Genomic DNA, 18,418 nt, shown 5'->3' with positions numbered 1-18,418 from the left:
TATTAAAATTTTGCATTTTTTAGCTAACTTATCTTGACCGGAAAGTGATCAATTGTAACTTAAGTATCAGCCCGGGGAATTTCTTTACATTGAATCGGAGTTTTGTGTTATCTGTAAGAAAATGATCCTGACATTTTAAAAAGGCATCGATACACATTATTGACGAGCCATCGTCAAAATTATGCGCTCGAGACATATGTATATGTACTACATAGTATGTAGTACATACATATATTTTTTGTACCGCTAGATCTGGTCTGTCCTGCTTACGCTGCTAATAGTAATGGCCCAGTTCAGGGAGTTAGATGAGACGGGAAGTACTAATCTTGGCAGACATGAAATCTGCTTTAACGTATCTTCTTAAAAGTGGGAATGCAAGGTGAGCAGGTAAAATTAGGAGAAACACGTATCAAATTTAATACGTGGTGAATGTCCGTATATGATCACTCATAGTGATTTGGAAAATTAATAAAACAAACCAAACTTTTTTGGCATAGGTTTATTTAATCTTCAATATCTGTACATATGGAGTTAAAAACATCCCTTTGGCTATTTGTTTCCATAGTGAAGCATGAAATTTAGCTTTATTACAGTCAATCTTTGGATTTACAACAAAATACAAATATTTACATCACGCGCATGTAACATCCTCAGACAATTCACACCTTAAGTCAACAGGATCAAATGAAGTTCCATTGGCGCATCGGTGTGGAAAAGGTTCTCCTTCCACACACATTATATACGCGGAACAATCACCTATCAAATTTTAAATGGTATAATTTTCAAACTATGTACAAAATTAAAATTTGCATACATACCTGACACTGGAAGATAAAAGATACCCTCTGGTGGACAGCGGTTAAACCAAGGGCATTCAACGCGGTCGGCAAGATTGCATTCAGAGATGGAGGAATCGAAAAATAGTCCTGGTGCGCATGTTCCCTCATACGCATTGAAATTCACGCATTGATAATATTTTTCGCAAACTCCAGGATAAGGAATCCTGTATACCCCGGGTTCAACACAGGTTAAATGTTCAGCCGTGGTGGGTGCTGGTGTCGTGGTGGTCGTGTAATCGGCACGGTTTACTGAACGTATGATCAGTCGTTAAATTTTGGCTATATGTTTGTAACACTGGGGGTATTCATTCAGGATTTTGCAATGTTTGCAAAAAATAAAATTCGCAAAAATATAGACTTGAAAATTTATTTGCGAACTTGCACAACTTCAAAGTTCGCAAATTTTTTTTTCAAAATTATGATGTGATGCGAACTCGTCATGGGTACCCCCACTATTTATTTCTTATATAAATTATTCTAAATTTTTCATTTATTTAAAAATAAACCTACCTGATCTATAAGTCGCGTAAAATCCTTTGTTTGTTGCGCCACCGTACGACACGAAGCTTACCGTGAGTCTGTTATTGTAGGCTAGAATATTAGGGGGAAGATCATTACCAGAGTAAACTCCAATAATCGGGCTTAGATAAGAATCTCCATCCCGAATCTAGTTAAATATAGAGAACAATCTAATCAGGTTTATAAAAATATTCATCTAGAAATAAATATTCGACATTACCGTAAGGACATCGTCAGTGTCGGTATGGAAACATTTAAATTCGAGAAGAACACTCATATTTCCCGCGGGTAAGTTGATTACCCATTCTTCCGCTAAGTAGGTAGAATAATTGGAGGGGAAATTTTTGGATGCGACTTCACCAGAAGCGGAACCAGTTAGACGATAACGGTAACCTATTCAAATTTTAATAAGTTAATTTTATTAAAAAAATTAAGGTACATATGTCTAAAAAATAATACCGGGATGAAATGTGGCATTGAACCCCCTTCCGGTTGAAAGTCCGTTGGAAACATATCGCAAAAACGTTGAGTTCCTATACGATAAGAATGTATGATGAGTCTGATTCTTCACACCGGATAGTTGTCCTAGAATGGGTGATCCTGCCAAGGGTCCATCCCTAATTGTTAAGGAATCAGAGTCCTCGTTCAATTCGAGATCCTCGATTTCAACCCGGACAAAGTCACTGTTCGGTTGGGTTAAGGTCCAGTGAATGGCGACGGCATCCGTGTTCTTGGCTGGATATCCAGGACTCGTGATAGAACCGGTTTCCAGAATAATGTTGTCGTGACGGTCGACCGTTGCTAAAATTAGTTAACGGATTTACCATAAAATGACACTTTTTGATAGCTTTATTTCCAAGGGACACTTACAGTATGTAGCATAATACCCCGATCCTGGCGCCCCAGTGTGATAAGCAGAGAAATATATCAGCATTTTGTTTCCGGTCGACTCAACATCTTTCGCGGTGTAGTATTCATTTGAACTGTAAATATTTAACACTCTGTCGGACGTGTTTAAGCCGTCGTGTATCTGTAGTAACATGATAAGAGAGCATTGTGACACTGTGTTGTACCCACAATGGAAATTACGAATTAAGGTTTTTACCCTAAATTTTCACGCAAACGCTGAAAATTAACGTTAACTTGAACATTTATTGCAAAGACCCTTAATTCGCAATCTCCGTATTATTATTATCTAATTAAATTGAAATGACTCACTCTAAAAAATGTGGACGAGGTATATCCAGTTGCGGTTAAATCAAGCTTTTGAAATTGCAGTAAAACCGTAGCATTTGGATTTGGCAGCTCAATCGCGGTCGTTCTGGTCCCTCTAGTGTAAGCGTCCGGATATCCGGGCGAGGTAAGGATTCCAGTCGCTGCAATATATGTCACAAATTTACATATGTACATAAATTCATTACCACTAAATCATTATTACCACTAAATTTAAACAATATTTAAATTGAACAGAAAATGATCTTACTTTCATTTGCTCCATTTACCCCCGCGGCGAGGAAGGCGACTATACAAATAGCAAATGGAAGGCTCATTTTCACTCTAATTCTGTTGTTTACTGAATAATTTGGACAACCCCGACTGACAATGAGTGAGAAAGCCATGCGAGTTGAGTGCACTTATATTCGTGAGCAACAACCTGGAGATCACAGAGAAGGTTGCGTAATACACAGCCACTTATCTCAGACACGGGGAGCAACTACAAAAATCAATTAAAATGTTGTGACGTCACTACGCGCTGCTGGAACATTCCAGTAAACGTTTTGGTTAAGCACAATGGTTCTCAGTATTGGTGACGCCGTACTTGAAGTCTTGGTTGCGTAATGGCATAAGGCGATATTTATATATGTCCAAATATATGTACATATACATAGTGGAACATTTCAATTATTCAAAAATATGTTGACGAGATCAATGAGTGAAATTGAACACCTGATCAAACCTAATCTATTCTTCCATCGTCCTGTCATCGATCTTTTTATTGGGAGTACATCAAATGTATAATTTTCCTCGTGCTTAACTGGCATGTGTACGGAGAACATCCATTTAAATATGCACTAAAGTAGATGTTCCACTGTATTCGTTTCTTAAAGGTATGGAAATATTATGTATGCATTTACATAATGCTTTAATTTTTAACAAATTCTTGTCAGTCTATTTAGAATGTATGTACGTGGGTGTTTTATTATTGATTTTCAAAAGGTATGTTCCGCACTGTTTCTGACCAAACTTTTGATGAAATAACAAACTTCAAATACATTTAGGATGCTGTTATTTTTTTCAGTTCTGTAGGTTAACATTAACACTAGCAATAGCTCATCAAAATTTACCTCGAAAATATGCCAAAATTTACGACTTGATTTCATTATCATCAGAAAACCGTTTCCCCTGATGTCTTTCTTTAAGTTTCGAAACGAATAATAATCATCAAGGGTCATGTCTGGACTGTACGGGAGGTGGTTTATCTAGGTGAAGCGATTTCCGTCTGCAGCAGCCCTCGCAAATTGCCAGGTATTCGGTGGCGCTTTAGCGTGCTAAAAATGCACCAACTCGTTTTTTTGACCCGACGTTTTTCTTCAACCACAGCACACAGCTCCTTCGGGATTCCTGCATAGGCTGCCCCATTTATCATAGTATTTTTACCAATAAATGTTACAAGGAGTGGACCTTTGGTATCCTTGAAAATGGGAATCATCAATTTTTTGGCAGGTTTTTGCACTTTTGCTTTCATAGGCGGTGGCGACCCCCTGTGCTTCCATTGTATGAATTATTATTTGGTCTACGGGTCATAATAGTAAACCCAAGTATCATATCCAACTATTAAAATATGAATCAGGTTCCAGGTTTCATTTGAAAGGTCAAAACTTTCATTCTAAAAGTCGATTCGATCTTGTTTTTGAGATGCCGAAAGCAATTTTGGTACCCAACGGGAGGAAACCATTTTCATACCGAAGTGTTCAGTTAACATGGAACAAATTGCTGGTTTTGGAACACCCATCTCATCTGCTAAATAGGACAGTTTCAATCGCGGATCTCTCATTATTGGTTCCTCTAGTTTCCGGAGCCTTTCTGTGGGAGAAACAGATTTTGGGCGTCCTAGCGGCTTTTTGTCCGAGACTTCTTTTCGCCATCATTTGAAATTATTGACCCAATTGAATTTGTGTCTTGTGTTGGGCAGTTTTCATCGTAAATTTTAAGCATTCGATCATAAATCTGCGACACCTATTGCCCCTCCAGCATTAAAAATTAAATCACACTACGATATTTAATTTGCAAATCTGGCATTTTTTCCGTCGAGGTAAGGTTTGCTGATTTATTGCTAGTGTTCATGTTAACCTACAGAACTGAAAAAAATCCCAGCCTCCTAAATGTATTTGACGTTTGTTATTTCATCAAAAGTTTGGTCACAAACAGTGAGGAACATACCTTTTGAAAATCAATAATAAAACACCTACGTACATATTTATGTATATGTACATATGTCTCATACACTGCGGAGAGTGGAAACTTAACTCCGTCACGGATAGTATTTTACCCCGTAGGGGTTGATTTATTCTTAGGATTTATCCTTAGCGTAACTACATAATTCAGTTTACACAGTATTCCCATTCCTTCAACATTGGGGCGCCGCGCTGCAGCTAAAAATAATCAAAATTGACGCCGACGCCGTGACCGCAAGGTGGGTGGCATCTACGCACATACCTTTGCTTTATAAATATGTCGAAATATATGGATGTCCTCGCCTGCCTGATCCATATGTTACAATAGGTTAAAGTAATCACGTAGTAAAAAATGTTTAATGCATATTCAATGAATATTATTGCAAAATTAAAATTAAATTGATAAACGAGTTGATATGGAAATTGCTCAAAAATTAATAGGTGGAGCACATACAAGATCAAATTACTTACAAATTCCCCAAATTAACCTTTGTCAGGGTTAGTTCTGCTTCAGCGGCTGAATGAAGCACCTAGGTTACCTAGGTGCTTCAGATACCTAGGTGATAGATACATATACCTAGGCTAGGTATATGTATCTATCGCCTAGGCACTTTGATGAACGAAGTATGAACATGTTTAATAGATACATGGGGCATCCATGGACGCAAAACTTACAACTCAAAATTATCACGTATAATTTGACTTATAATTATAAGTACATACACGTCAACATATGGCGTTTCTATGATTTATAACTTATAAAATAAGTCATACGTCATAATTTTAGGTTATAAGTTATATGTGCATGGCTGCCCCATGTATCTAATCAAACGAATTATCTGGACAATATCGAGGCAAATTTCTGGGTAACTTATGCTAACAAATTGCACAATCAAATTGGTTTTCGTTTTAGTAATCCATTGGATATGAATTTATTAACGGCATGAGTAATAAAATACATGCAGAGCAAATTGACAATATCAGGGGTATTCATAACCATTGTACCTATTTAAGGTAATTCACGCTTTCAAGAGATCCTAAAATGTTTGGACACCTTTTGTACATACCACGAAAATTTTCATACATATCTAAATATATCTAAATACATACAGCGAAAATATTTACATACATCCATAAAAATACTTATTACTCATCACCAACACATTTTCAGTTCAGTAGTAGCAATGAGATCGTATTATCCACAATAAACATCATCACCAGAAGATCATTAGACCGGCGCGCATGAAAAAACGTGTAGTTCCCGATCCCCACCGGGAATTTACATGAATGAATTATCATGTGTTTTCATTATTATTATAGCTGATCAGATAATAAATCAAACATCCCGGTTACCACAAGAAATTAATCATATCGGCATATTAGAACATATTATGGCATAATTTCCATAGGCAATCCCCTTATCTAAAAGTTTGGAATGCATTTTCTATTAAGCTATTTAGTAACTTCAGTTTGCAAAGTATTATATATCAACAAAATTCTGATTGCTGCACAGACCCGAACCAATTTTCAGTCCAGTAGTAACAACGAGATCGTATTATCCACGATGAACATCATCACTGAAAGATCATTAGATCGTCTCGCATGAAAAAATGTGTAGTTCCCGATCCCCACCGGGACTTCAATCGGTCTCACAGACTTCAAAACTTTCGAGTGTAACTTCCTCTCCCAAACTTTTTCTATTTTCCTTAGGGTTTTCAACTGCCCCAAAACTTTGAGCCAGTATTTCGTCTGACTAGCAAAGTTCGAACTGACCCCCCAAAGAAACTAAAAAACTAGAGCGAAACCCATTAAGGCAAACGTACCCTGCAGCATCACAACATCCGGTCGTTCAGCGTGTAACCTAATTAGTATGTAGCAAGCCAAAGTCAAGAATGTGCAAAATGTCGTGAGCATCAAGAAAATCGTGTTTCTCACGACATATTCAGCAATTGCAAATTGAACCTGACAAAATTTGTACCACATGATTAAAACCTGCAAATCGTACAATTTCCTGATTTTAGTGACAAATAAAGGCCCAATTTTCAGAACTGTATTGATGCATTTTACGACATGGATTACAGAGCAAAATCCGATACACACCATGCGACTCAATTCGTAAAACCCTACTAAATTAATTGCGTAAAAGACTAAAAATATTGCCACCCGCGCGGCTGTGTCAGACATTGTTTGAGGAAACATGTGCCGAATAACGAAGGAAATCGGGTCCAGATTGAAGACAAGCATGCCAATGAGGACGACAAATGGAATTCCGATGTACGATCCGATCACGTAACACCAAAGGATTAAAGAAACAAGACGGACTTCTGAGTTTGCTATTGCTTTACGGTAGTTCAGATTGGAATGGATTTCGAACTCTGTGAATTAAATTCATAAAACCTGGTTTAGTAACATAAATTGGATGCAAGGGGTATAGACTATACCGTATATTTAGTAAAGTTATTAATTGAACTAGGGGATATTTCGGATATGTTAAATGGCATTGTTTCTGGAAATTCAAGGTTTCACATTAAATTCTTATGGACAAAGCTTTAAATAATGCGTTTGTTCACGTATTCTATGTAATGAAATGACAATTTCTAAACCCGTTTCGTGAATCTTTAGATAAACCAAAATTATCTATGTTACATGTGCACATGTAACACAAATTTTTAGTACAAACTATTCTAAATACTTTAAAAATTAGTTCCTCCGCTCAGAATATATTAATTCTCCAGCAAATAGATCAAATATTTTTTTTTAATCGGACTTATTTTGTGGATTAATTTATGCATATTAGAGAAACTTGAATTTAAAAATGTATAGGGGAAGAGTATGATTTAACTTATCATCAAGACAACCCTTAACATATGCATTTTAATTTTAGTAAGTTATCGACTAAACCAGCCAGTAATTTACCTTTTCGAACATGCCAATCAAATTCCACAATTCCCTCCCAAATTCGCACTCGTACCTGGTCCTTGTCCAGTACTACGATCAGGTTGGAGTTGGTCGAACTAATGCAGACAATTATACAGCTCATCCACACCCAAAAACGGATATCTCGCAAAATTTGATCCTCATCCATCGTCAAATAAAAAATTGACATCATGCAAAGTAATATTGTCACAAGATTTAGCAGCACGGGTATGAATTTCTCATACCAACTTTTCAGTTGGACCACTTCCAGATGCAGAACTCCCTTTCGATGTACAAATCGATACGGGAATGGGTAATGCTTGATGTACAAGAACTGGACGAGTCGGAGAACCCCGAGGGGTGTGTCCATCCCAAGGGGCAGACGCATGTTGGTAGCTAAGCTAAATATCAAGCCCCAATTTTTGTATTTATTGCATGAAACCGAAGTAAGTTCATAGATAGATTCGTGCAATTATTGGAACATTTAACGCTTACCCTCAAGCACGGAGGATTGAGTTGGGTTTGGAGTAATATCCCAGTTTCAACCTTAACTCTCGCTTTGCGTAATGCATTGTAGTGCCCATCTCGAAACTTCGCATCGACCCTGTGGGGATAGGAGTCGACCTCAGGGGGCATAATGATGGAATCTGTTGCCCTCGTCATTTTGCGTCTGATGGTATTTTTTCAAATTTTTTGGACTCGCGCGAGGGACTAAACATACTTTTCCATGACGTGTGTTAACCTTATGTAGACTGGAAAAGTATGTTTAGTCCCTCGCGCGAGTCCAAAAAATTTGAAAAAAATACCATCAGGCGCAAAATGACGAGGGCAACAGATTCCATCATTATGCCCCCTGAGGTCGACTCCTCCCCCCACAGGGTCGATGCGAAGTTTCGAGATGGGCACTACAATGCATTACGCAAAGCGAGAGTTAAGGTTGAAACTGGGATATTACTCCAAACCCAACTCAATCCTCCGAGCTTGAGGGTGAGCCTTAAACTCTATATCTATAAATGTGGGAGGAACCAGAAAATTACTTCTGACCAGAGGAACAACCCCAGTAATTTGTTAATACCCAGGCCCAGTAGTTAATCAAATTACGGTTTCCAGACTCATTCTATTGCAAAATAATTAAATATTGTATAATAGCAAAAGGTAATATTTACGTTTGTAAAAATTTCAAGTTGAGCCATACGCACCTATTATTTAAATATGCATTTATAAATTTCCTCAATAAGTAGTTCTTATTCTGCCTCGTGTATTAGGTACATACTTAGCTGTAGATAGATTAGTTGTAGTTCTCCTAGATATATGCATAGTTTTTCGTTTTTGTATTTAAATAGACATGTAAATACGTACCAAATCAAACAATTTGAGATTTTACTTTGCTTCGATTGAAGGCTTGGTATATTTTTAAATAAGCTCCTACCTGTATGGCTGATTTTCCTTGTGAAGTCAGCCTTACAAGTGTGTCAAATATACATATGTATATATATAGTAAGCAAATGCGACTCTGGTGAAACTTCGTAAAAAACCGATTGATTTGGATTGATGTTTAATTCATAATTCATAATTGATAAACCGAATTTGTTTTTAGTAGATAGCTTGCTACATAGTAAGTACATAGTAAGTACATACTTACCTACATACATAATTCAACACTCTGCTGGGTGGTCATCCAACTGGTCACAAATGATTGTTTGATATTTATACATATAAATATGTACATATGTATGCAGAAGTATATGAATGTCTCCCACTGTCGGATCCACATTTTAGATTAGAGTAATCATATATTTGGAAAACGAAGAATAAATATTTCATACTTCCGACGAATATTGCTGTAAAATTAACTCCAAATTGATAAGCAAACTGATATAGAAATGAAAAATTGATCAAGATGTTAATATGGAGAGATATAAAATCGATTAGATTAAATTACTTGCATGCGCAAAATTAACTGTAAGGGTTACTTATAATTATGGTGTAATACAAAAAATAGTTTGGTTTAGTGTTATGACTAGCGATTATGGATTATTTACTTATGCAGTAGAATTACGATATCTAATTTGGTGCACTTAGGACGTCCGTCATTTAAGTCTCCCAGTTACCAGTTTTTGGTTGCACTTCAACCTACATAACTCCTGATCTGAATCGTCTTATAATTAGAGATCCCGTAATATATAGTGGCGATGGGGAACTTTTACGTAAACATGGTCAACAAATGACTCTAAAAATCGCAAATTTTGGTATAATATATCAAATATATCTGACCACGTGTCCTCAAAATTTCATAAGTTTTCCCTGACAAATAAATTGTCTACACCATTTCAAAGCGAGGAAGTCGGGCAACGAGATTTTTATAAGTTACAAAATCTGAGCGACAAAGACTCGAAGAAGGCTTGACCACATTTGAACGGTTATGGCCGTGCAAAAATTAACGCTTACAGAAAAAGTACAGAAAATCTGAAAACATCGACCTCAAATACGCACCATAAGTAAAAACCATCATAATGACCCCCCGAGAGGAAAAAGCGATTGAATTTATTTTTGGAAAGTGTCACTCCACGTCCGTGCCAGCGGTCGACGCCGATGTTTCCATCAGCGGCGGCGCGCCGCGCCGCGCCGGTTTTTTCCCGGCGGCGGCGCCAAATGTTAAATAGTTTTTTAAGAGCTTTTAAAGAGCTGTCTTCTACTTTTTCGCTCGAAAAAAACGCAGTCGGGTAAAAAATATATGTGCGCAATCTTTTATGTGTTTCCACATGTCATAGTTTTAAACCCTTGTATGTACATAAAAGCGTTATGTCTCCTGGTCTATTTCTGTGCACGTGGGCAGATGTAAGATAAGGGACCACTGATAACGTCAAAGGTAAAAAATGGAAAGCACTTTCTAAGCTAAAATTATGACATCTCCGATTTTGACAAAAGCATTCTCATTTTTTAATACAAACTATGTGTATCATATTAAGGTCCATAAATTGTGGGTCAAAGTGTATGCAAAAAGATCTGCAACAAAACATACGAAAGGTCAAGAACAAATGGTGAACGCAAGGCTTCCCAAACCTTACAACAAAATTTCACCAAGTCGTGGTTTCAAATTTAATAAGGAACGATAATATGACCTTACCAACAATTCTACAAAAAACTAATTACCAAAATTAAATTAATAAGCCGCTTGGTGGCGAAATTACTTAAAAAGCAGATTGTATTCGCAAATTAATGAGACGCTGATTCAGTTTGCCAAAACCCCGACTACCCCTCGCACCCAAGGGGTAATCGAGGGCGCGTCGACGTGCTCGCCCCTTAGCTCTTCTTTGCCTGGTAGGAAACTTGAAAACGCATAGTACATTTGTACATATTTCATCAAATTGCAACTTTTCGTTTAAAGAATAACTGATAATGGAGGCCTATATTCTCTGGTTTTGACCAAACTAGTACATTTGAAAATATTTGGTCTGCAATGAGCGTTTTCTCTTGTTTAGATGCAAATGCAAATATCTGTCAAACCAGAGGTCCAACCAGAGCATTGGTAAATTGTGCTTTTTGCAAATTTCATGTTGGTATTATGGTTAGTTTCAATCGACCATAAACTCAATTCATGCCCGACTGATACTAATTTGGTCAAAATGGGAGAGCATATGCTGGACGACTTAAATATTTTGTGAGATGTTCGCTTTGCTGATTGCTTTCTCCATTCACGGAGAAATTTTCTCCGCTTTGTCTCCACTTTTATGAGATCAACAAATAAAAAAATAGTTATACTCTTGGCAAAATGGTATTAAATCATTACCGAACGGGGTGCATATATGACTTCACGAGCATGGTAAGAAAGGGAATACCGTATGGTAACGATACGCCATTTTGGTAATGAAGATTTACCATTCAGAAGCAGACGATTACAAATCGGGGAGGAAGTTAGTATATGTAAAATATAGACCAGTACGGAGCATATATGTAAATCAACCAAATTTTTGTCGGCGTACAATCTCCTCGCCAGATTTCCAATCGATTAAAGTAATCACATTGATGAAAAGAAAATGAAGAATAAATGTTGAATATATTCAAGTAATGTTGTTGCAAAATTAACTTTAAATTGATAAAGCGAGCTGATGTAATTGGAAATTGATCAGGATTAATATCCGTAGTTAGAGAACTGACTAGAACAAATTACTTATGGGCACATATGTATGTATGTAGACCTAGCCTTCAGTTCAGCTCCATCGGCTGAATACATATGAATCCATTCATCAAATTAATATTCTGGATAAAACATGCAATATCGCTAGTTTTTGGCAAGTTTTTGATACTAATAAATTGTACACCTATTTTTATACTTTGGATTTCTCTTCAAAATTAATTCATAAGCTATGAATTTATGTACGATATGAGAAATAAATATAGTTGAAGTACATATTTATTTATTCACGTGAGGCTTAGTACGTAAAAGTACTATACGTTAATTTGAAATTTGTTTATTATTACTATTAAAACGCTAATATATACAGGGTGGTTAAAATGTCAGGCCACAATGGAAAATTTTTCGATTGGAAAAATTCGTAAATTTCTATTAGTTACCGAAATTTTCTCTCTAAAATTCAATAATTTACGAATTTCGTCATCAGTTTTCCATCAGTTTTGAAAATAATTATAAAAATCTCAATCCAAAATCTTGTAACTAATGGAGATTTAGGGGGTTTTTTCCATTGACAAATTTTCCATTGTAGCGTGACATTTTAACCACCCTGTATATATGGGTTATGTATGTATACATAGATGAATTTACATACCTAACTTATGCTTTGTAAGGTCACACAATTTGGCATTTTCCTGATGCAAATAAAATAATTAATTAAAGCAGTCCAAAGAATAGCCTATAATAATATTGTGTTATGACTCAGGAATCACGATTATAAGTTGTGTAATATGTAAGTAGAATTACGATATCTGATTTATAAAATTACGATACGATATCTAGGTTGTCGTATTTAAAATATCGGTCATTCAATGCTTCTGTTTTCCTTTGTTTCGGCTCCACTAAAGCCTAAACCCTGTCCTTATCACAATATCCTTATCAATAGCTGATACAGAGCTAGTAATATCATATGTTATTGATATAATTTGAAAGTTTTAATTATTTAAAAAGAATGTATATAGTTTACGGCGATAGTTTAACCCACAACTTATAAGTATACACTGAAATATTTAATTAAAGCATGCTAGTGATGTAATTATATACATACAGTTTTAAACTAATTGGATTTTCAAGAATTCTTGGAATTTTAAAATATATGCATACCACTCAGATTGTCACACATATAGAAACTGTACACATACATGTGTACATCCACAAAAATTTTCATTACTCTGCACGGATCATTTTCAGTCCATTAGAAGCAGTGAAATCATATTATCCATGATATACATCATCACATAAATATTCGTGGATTTTCGCGTATAAAAAAACGTGCAGCTTCCAATTCCCACCGGGAATTCGATCGGCCTCAGAGACCGCAAAACTTTCAAGTGTACCTTTTTCTCCCGAATCGTTTCAATTCTCCTCAGGGTTCTAAACTCCCCAAAAACTTGGAGAAAATATTTCGACTGACTCTCAAAGTTCGAACTCATCCCCCAGACAAATTTAAAAATTAGAGCGCAACACAATAAGGCAATCGTACCCACCACAAAATATATTAATTCACTGTGTAATCTAATTAATAGGTAACTACACGAAATTAAGAACATACCACATGCAACGAGCAAGAATGATAACGAGTTCCTTATACCAAATTCAACAGCTGCGAACTGAATCTGCCAAAATTTATACCACCGAGTTAACACATGCAAAGCATGACAGTGAGAAACAAAGGACAGATATATGCAGCGGTACTGACACATTTTATGTCATATATTAAGGCTGCAAACCCGACACATACCATCCGATTCAGCTCATACAGCCCTACTAAATTAATTGCGTAACATGCTAAAAATATTGGCAACCGCGTGATCGGGCCAGAGATTGTGTCAGGAAACATGTGTCCAACAACGAAGGAAGTCGGGTCCAGATTGAATACAAGCATGCCAACGAGGAGGCCGGATGGGATTGAAACGTACGACCAGATCACGTAACACCAGAGGAGCACCGAGACAAGACGAAGTTCCGAGTTTTTGATTACTTTGCGGTAATTAAGGCTGGAATGGATTTTGAACTCTGTGAATCATAGTCATACAACTTCCTTTAGTTTAATTGGATTGAAGAGGGAGGCAAACAGTGTGTGCAAAAGGCAGCCTTTTTGCTATTTCTTCATGCCTTTTTGCCTTTTTCAATGCCCTTTTGCCTTTTTGATGCTTTTTTGCCTGTTTCATGCCTTTTTGCTCGATTTTTGACGAATGAACCCGATTCCTTGTCGTTTATAACGTGATAACGAAATTCCAGAATATATTAAATGTTTTTGAGATTGTATTGGAGGGTTCTGGCTTTCATCGATACTTCAAATTAGTTGAATACTTTTCACTACATATTTTCACGGTTGTTTCTAGATCATTATCATTTTGATGAATCAAATTTTGGGCCAAAGATCATATTTGAAAAGCATAAAGAACGCAATGAACAACTTCACTTTAATTTAATCATAGGCAGGGTATGCTACCCCGGGTTTTTGGGGTATTGAGGTATTGCGGGTTTTGGTGGGTTATGAGGTAGCAATACCTACAGGTAGTCGGGGTAGTCGGGGTTTTTCTAATTTTAAAAAATATGATAACAGGGCATTGCTAGCAATTCTACATATTAATTACTTATTAAAATATAATTAATAAGCAGTTTTATTGCGAAATTACTAAAAAACTGATTTTTTTCAGTCATTTCTGAACTTAATACATGAGACACTGACTCAGTTTGTCCCTAAAACCCCGACTACCCCCAAACCCCAGGTAAACCCCCGGGGTATGGGTTTTCAATAGCAAAACCCCGGGGTTTTCCTTACCCTGATCACAGGGTTTTCGTCTCATCTCGCCCCAATTCGCAAAAGGGCAAAAAGTCAACCATTTTTGTGGGCCAAAAAGGCAAACAGGCAGGCAAAAAAAGCACTGCCTGCCTTCTTGCTCTGCACACACTGGAGGCAAAGTCATTTTGAATAGAAAACTATTGTGGTGCATCGAAGTCAACCTAGTTTTCGTTACTACAAAATTATATGCTTCAAGAATTGCCCTTCGAACAGGTTTCTGGACAAATTTAACAGACTAATTTTTTAAGTACACAAGCGTTTTCCACATCCGAAACTGCACCTCCGCAGTTTCTGCGGATTCATTCATGCGTGTGAGTAGCTGCACTAGAGGCTTTGCAAGTACTTAGTTATCTAATTTACCTTTTCGAACATGCCAATCGAATTCCACCATTCGCTCCCAAACTTCTACAGAGATTTGGTCCGTATCCAGTAATACGAGCGCATTGCCGGAAATGCAACTGCTGCAGAGGATTATTAAGCACATCCACACCCAGGAACGGGTATCATGCAAAAGTTCATCCTCCTCCCGCGCCAAATAAATGATTGACATCGTGGACAGTAATATTGTCCCCAGGTGGACGAGCACCGGTATAAATTTCTCAAACCAATGTTTCAATGGCACCGCTTCGACGTGCATAATCCCTTTCCGGTATTCACATTGATACATGAGCTGATACGGGAATGGGAAGTGTTTAAAATACAAAAACTGTACAAGTCGGAGAACGCCGAGGGGTGTGTCGATTCCACAAGGGATGCGCATGTTGGTAGCTAAGCTCAAAATGAAACCGTACCTTTTGTAGTAGATATGTGAAAGATAATTAAGTATGCACGTATTTACAACTATTCACACATTTAAGTAGAAGTGCAATGATTCACGTTTGCACATGTATACTCCAGATTGGTACTGATTTAATGATAACGTCCTACTTGATTGGTAGTTTGATTCTGCGTAGTAACTTTTTCATCACCACAACAATACTAAACGGTAATGCCCGTTGTTACCACTGCCGGTCGCGTTTTATATGCACTCCGGTCAGTAATAAATTAGTACGAGTTTTCTAATCGTTTGTGTACATGTAAATTTAACTGTCTGCACATTTTGCATACTGGAACTCGAATGAGCCTTTTCCAATAATATTTAGAAGGCTGACCGATACTGGTGAAGGTATGGTGGTATTTCGGGTTCTGAGTATTCATTAACTTAAAGCTTCAGATTTTTCAATTTTTGCTATATATAAGTTTTTATGGCTTATACAAATGCATGTATATGTTTTAGTTAAATATAAATGTTTGATGAAGCTGCAAATTAGCTACAATCAGTGTATATATATGTATGTAGGTATGTATGCATTTGAGTTGATTAACTTTTTCGGGCGTTACGCCCGAAGTTTCGATCACAAATATATGAGCATTAAATAGCGAATCAATAACATGCGATAACAATATTTTCTTGTAGAAATTAAGTTAGGGTTCTCGTTTAAAAAAATAAATCCCAGACAGAATTTATCAAACATTTGCATTACAAGAATAAGTCAACTTTATCAAACCTCATGGTTACATAAGTATCAAGTTTATAAACATATCTAAAATAAGACAACCATTCTATATCGATTAATTAGGTTACTAACAATGCAGGTCTTTTACGTGTAAAATTCAGGTCTGCATTATAGGTTACATAAGGCTTTTATTTTAGCCCATCACAGCCCTGTAAAAAATCAATTTCTTATAGTATATCCGCCAATTAGCGATGCAACTCTTCTTTCGGTCGAAGAGAAGTTACATATACCAAAATCCGAAATCGGTAAGATAGCTTTATGAATGTTGTTGTTGTTGTTGTTAATCCTTTATTCACGTGTCAACAGAGATCAATTCATTACAAATTGGTTTACACACCATGACACAAGTAGCAATATATTTTTTATAAGCAACTAAACTAATCTAATTATTGGGTCAAGTAATAACTAAATAAATGCTAAGAATTCATACATATATCATTCATTTGTCCTTTGATTAATTATAAAGTCGCGACATAAATTAACAAATTGGGTATAAGATATATTAAAATCCCATGACCGTGGCAGGGTATTCCATAATTTCGTAGCTCTATAGGTAATATTATTAAGAGCCAATGTCGTGCGCACCCTGGGCACTACAAGAAGTGGCCAAGAACGCTGACCGGAAGTTGAGCTTTGCAAATGCTTGAGGTTGCAGAAAGCATACTTAAATAGATACATATCTCGCCTCTCCTGTACCGTCAAAAGGTCACATTTGGTTAGTAACTGGTTGTAATTTAGGGCACTATAAACATTTTTGAATTTACAACGCTTATTTGACCTTCTTAATTTTTTTGCATAGCTAGGGAGAAAGTAACTTGTTAAGAGTGAATGTACCTTTTTCTGAATAGCGTCAAATTGCAGATTAGTTTTCACGCCCCATATATTATTACCATAATCAATTATAGAATGTATATAACACGATATAAATATACTAAGTAATTTATCAGTTAGATATCTTTTAACACTGAAAATACATCCAAGATTGCATGAGACACGATTTAATACAGATTGATAATGACTATTAAACCCAAGGACTGAATCAATATGTACCCCTAAATATTTGAAACAAGTCACTTGTTCGATCTCCTGTCCCCCATTCAGGATTAGGGGAAGATTACAATATTTTTGAGGGATGGGATCTTTACTCTTATGAAATATTTGATATTTTGTTTTATCGAAATTAATTTTCATATTATTATCATCGTACCATTTTATAATAATTTCAATCTGAACTAATAACTTACTTATCATGTCATCTAGATTATCACCAGCTAAGTACACACAAAGATCATCCGCATATAAAATGAACGCTAAATAGATAACTTTGGCGATATCGTCCTGATAAGCACTATAAAGCAAAGGCATAACCGGACCACCCTGTATAATGCCGGTTGAGTTATTAAAATACTCGTTAAAACCCTTAAATTTAAATAAAGTATTTGTCATATAATTATATATCGTTTTTACATATTGAGGGTGTAATTGGAACTTGTCCATAAGCTTATTAATTAACAATGATCGATCTAGACTATTAAACGCAGATCTTGCATCGAAATATATTGCAATAACCTTACCATTTGGTTTGTCTAAGGCATCATATATAAAATTAGTGAACTCAATTAAGGCAGTGTCACATGACCTGTTTGTCCTAAACCCATGCTGATTATTACAGAGTTTCGATTCGATTCTGACACGCAATCGTTGGTACAACACACGCTCGAACAATTTGCAATACAAATTTAAACAACTTATTGGTCTGTAACTAGAAGGGCATGTTAGTTTACCCTTACGTTTATAGATTGGGGTGATACAAGTTGTTTTGAACACCTGAGGTACAATACAAAAATGTAAAATCAAGGTAAACATCAAAGCTAATTGGAATGATACAACATTACTACACCTCTTAAATATAGCGAGAGGTACATATAACTCTGAGGAACTATCTCTTTTTGTATTAACCAAGGCTTTGGTAATTTCTGAGGGGGAAACTGGTGGTAATACATCATCGGGATTATCATTTAAGTATTCAGTTTCATAGTTTACAATCTTATTCTGTAATTGCTATTCCGGGATAACCGGAGTAGATTTTACAACAAACGTAGAGGCTAAAGTCTTGTTGATCTCCTCTGGCG

The 18,418-nt window shown here is 36.3% G+C and overlaps 1 protein-coding gene across 1 annotated transcript; it reads right to left on the bottom strand.

Annotated features, from left to right (window-relative positions):
- Nucleotides 1-484: 484 nt before the first annotated feature.
- Nucleotides 485-3,001, bottom strand: LOC110849739 (cubilin). The gene is made up of 8 exons (XM_022097175.2): nucleotides 2,842-3,001; nucleotides 2,577-2,734; nucleotides 2,229-2,388; nucleotides 1,818-2,159; nucleotides 1,579-1,751; nucleotides 1,350-1,506; nucleotides 819-1,088; nucleotides 485-756 (listed from the first exon to the last, which is right to left on the bottom strand). The coding sequence occupies exons 1-8, from the start codon at nucleotides 2,975-2,977 to the stop codon at nucleotides 632-634; spliced, it is 1,521 nt and encodes a 506-aa protein (XP_021952867.2). The 5' UTR covers nucleotides 2,978-3,001; the 3' UTR covers nucleotides 485-631.
- Between the last annotated feature and the right edge of the window lie 15,417 nt (nucleotides 3,002-18,418).

The sequence above is a fragment of the Folsomia candida genome, unplaced genomic scaffold (genome assembly GCF_002217175.1).
Source record: "Folsomia candida strain VU population unplaced genomic scaffold, ASM221717v1 Fcan01_Sc005, whole genome shotgun sequence".
In the NCBI taxonomy this organism is placed as follows: domain Eukaryota; kingdom Metazoa; phylum Arthropoda; class Collembola; order Entomobryomorpha; family Isotomidae; genus Folsomia; species Folsomia candida.
Note: the sequence above shows the minus strand (reverse complement) of the source record. Positions and strands in the feature narration are given on the sequence as shown.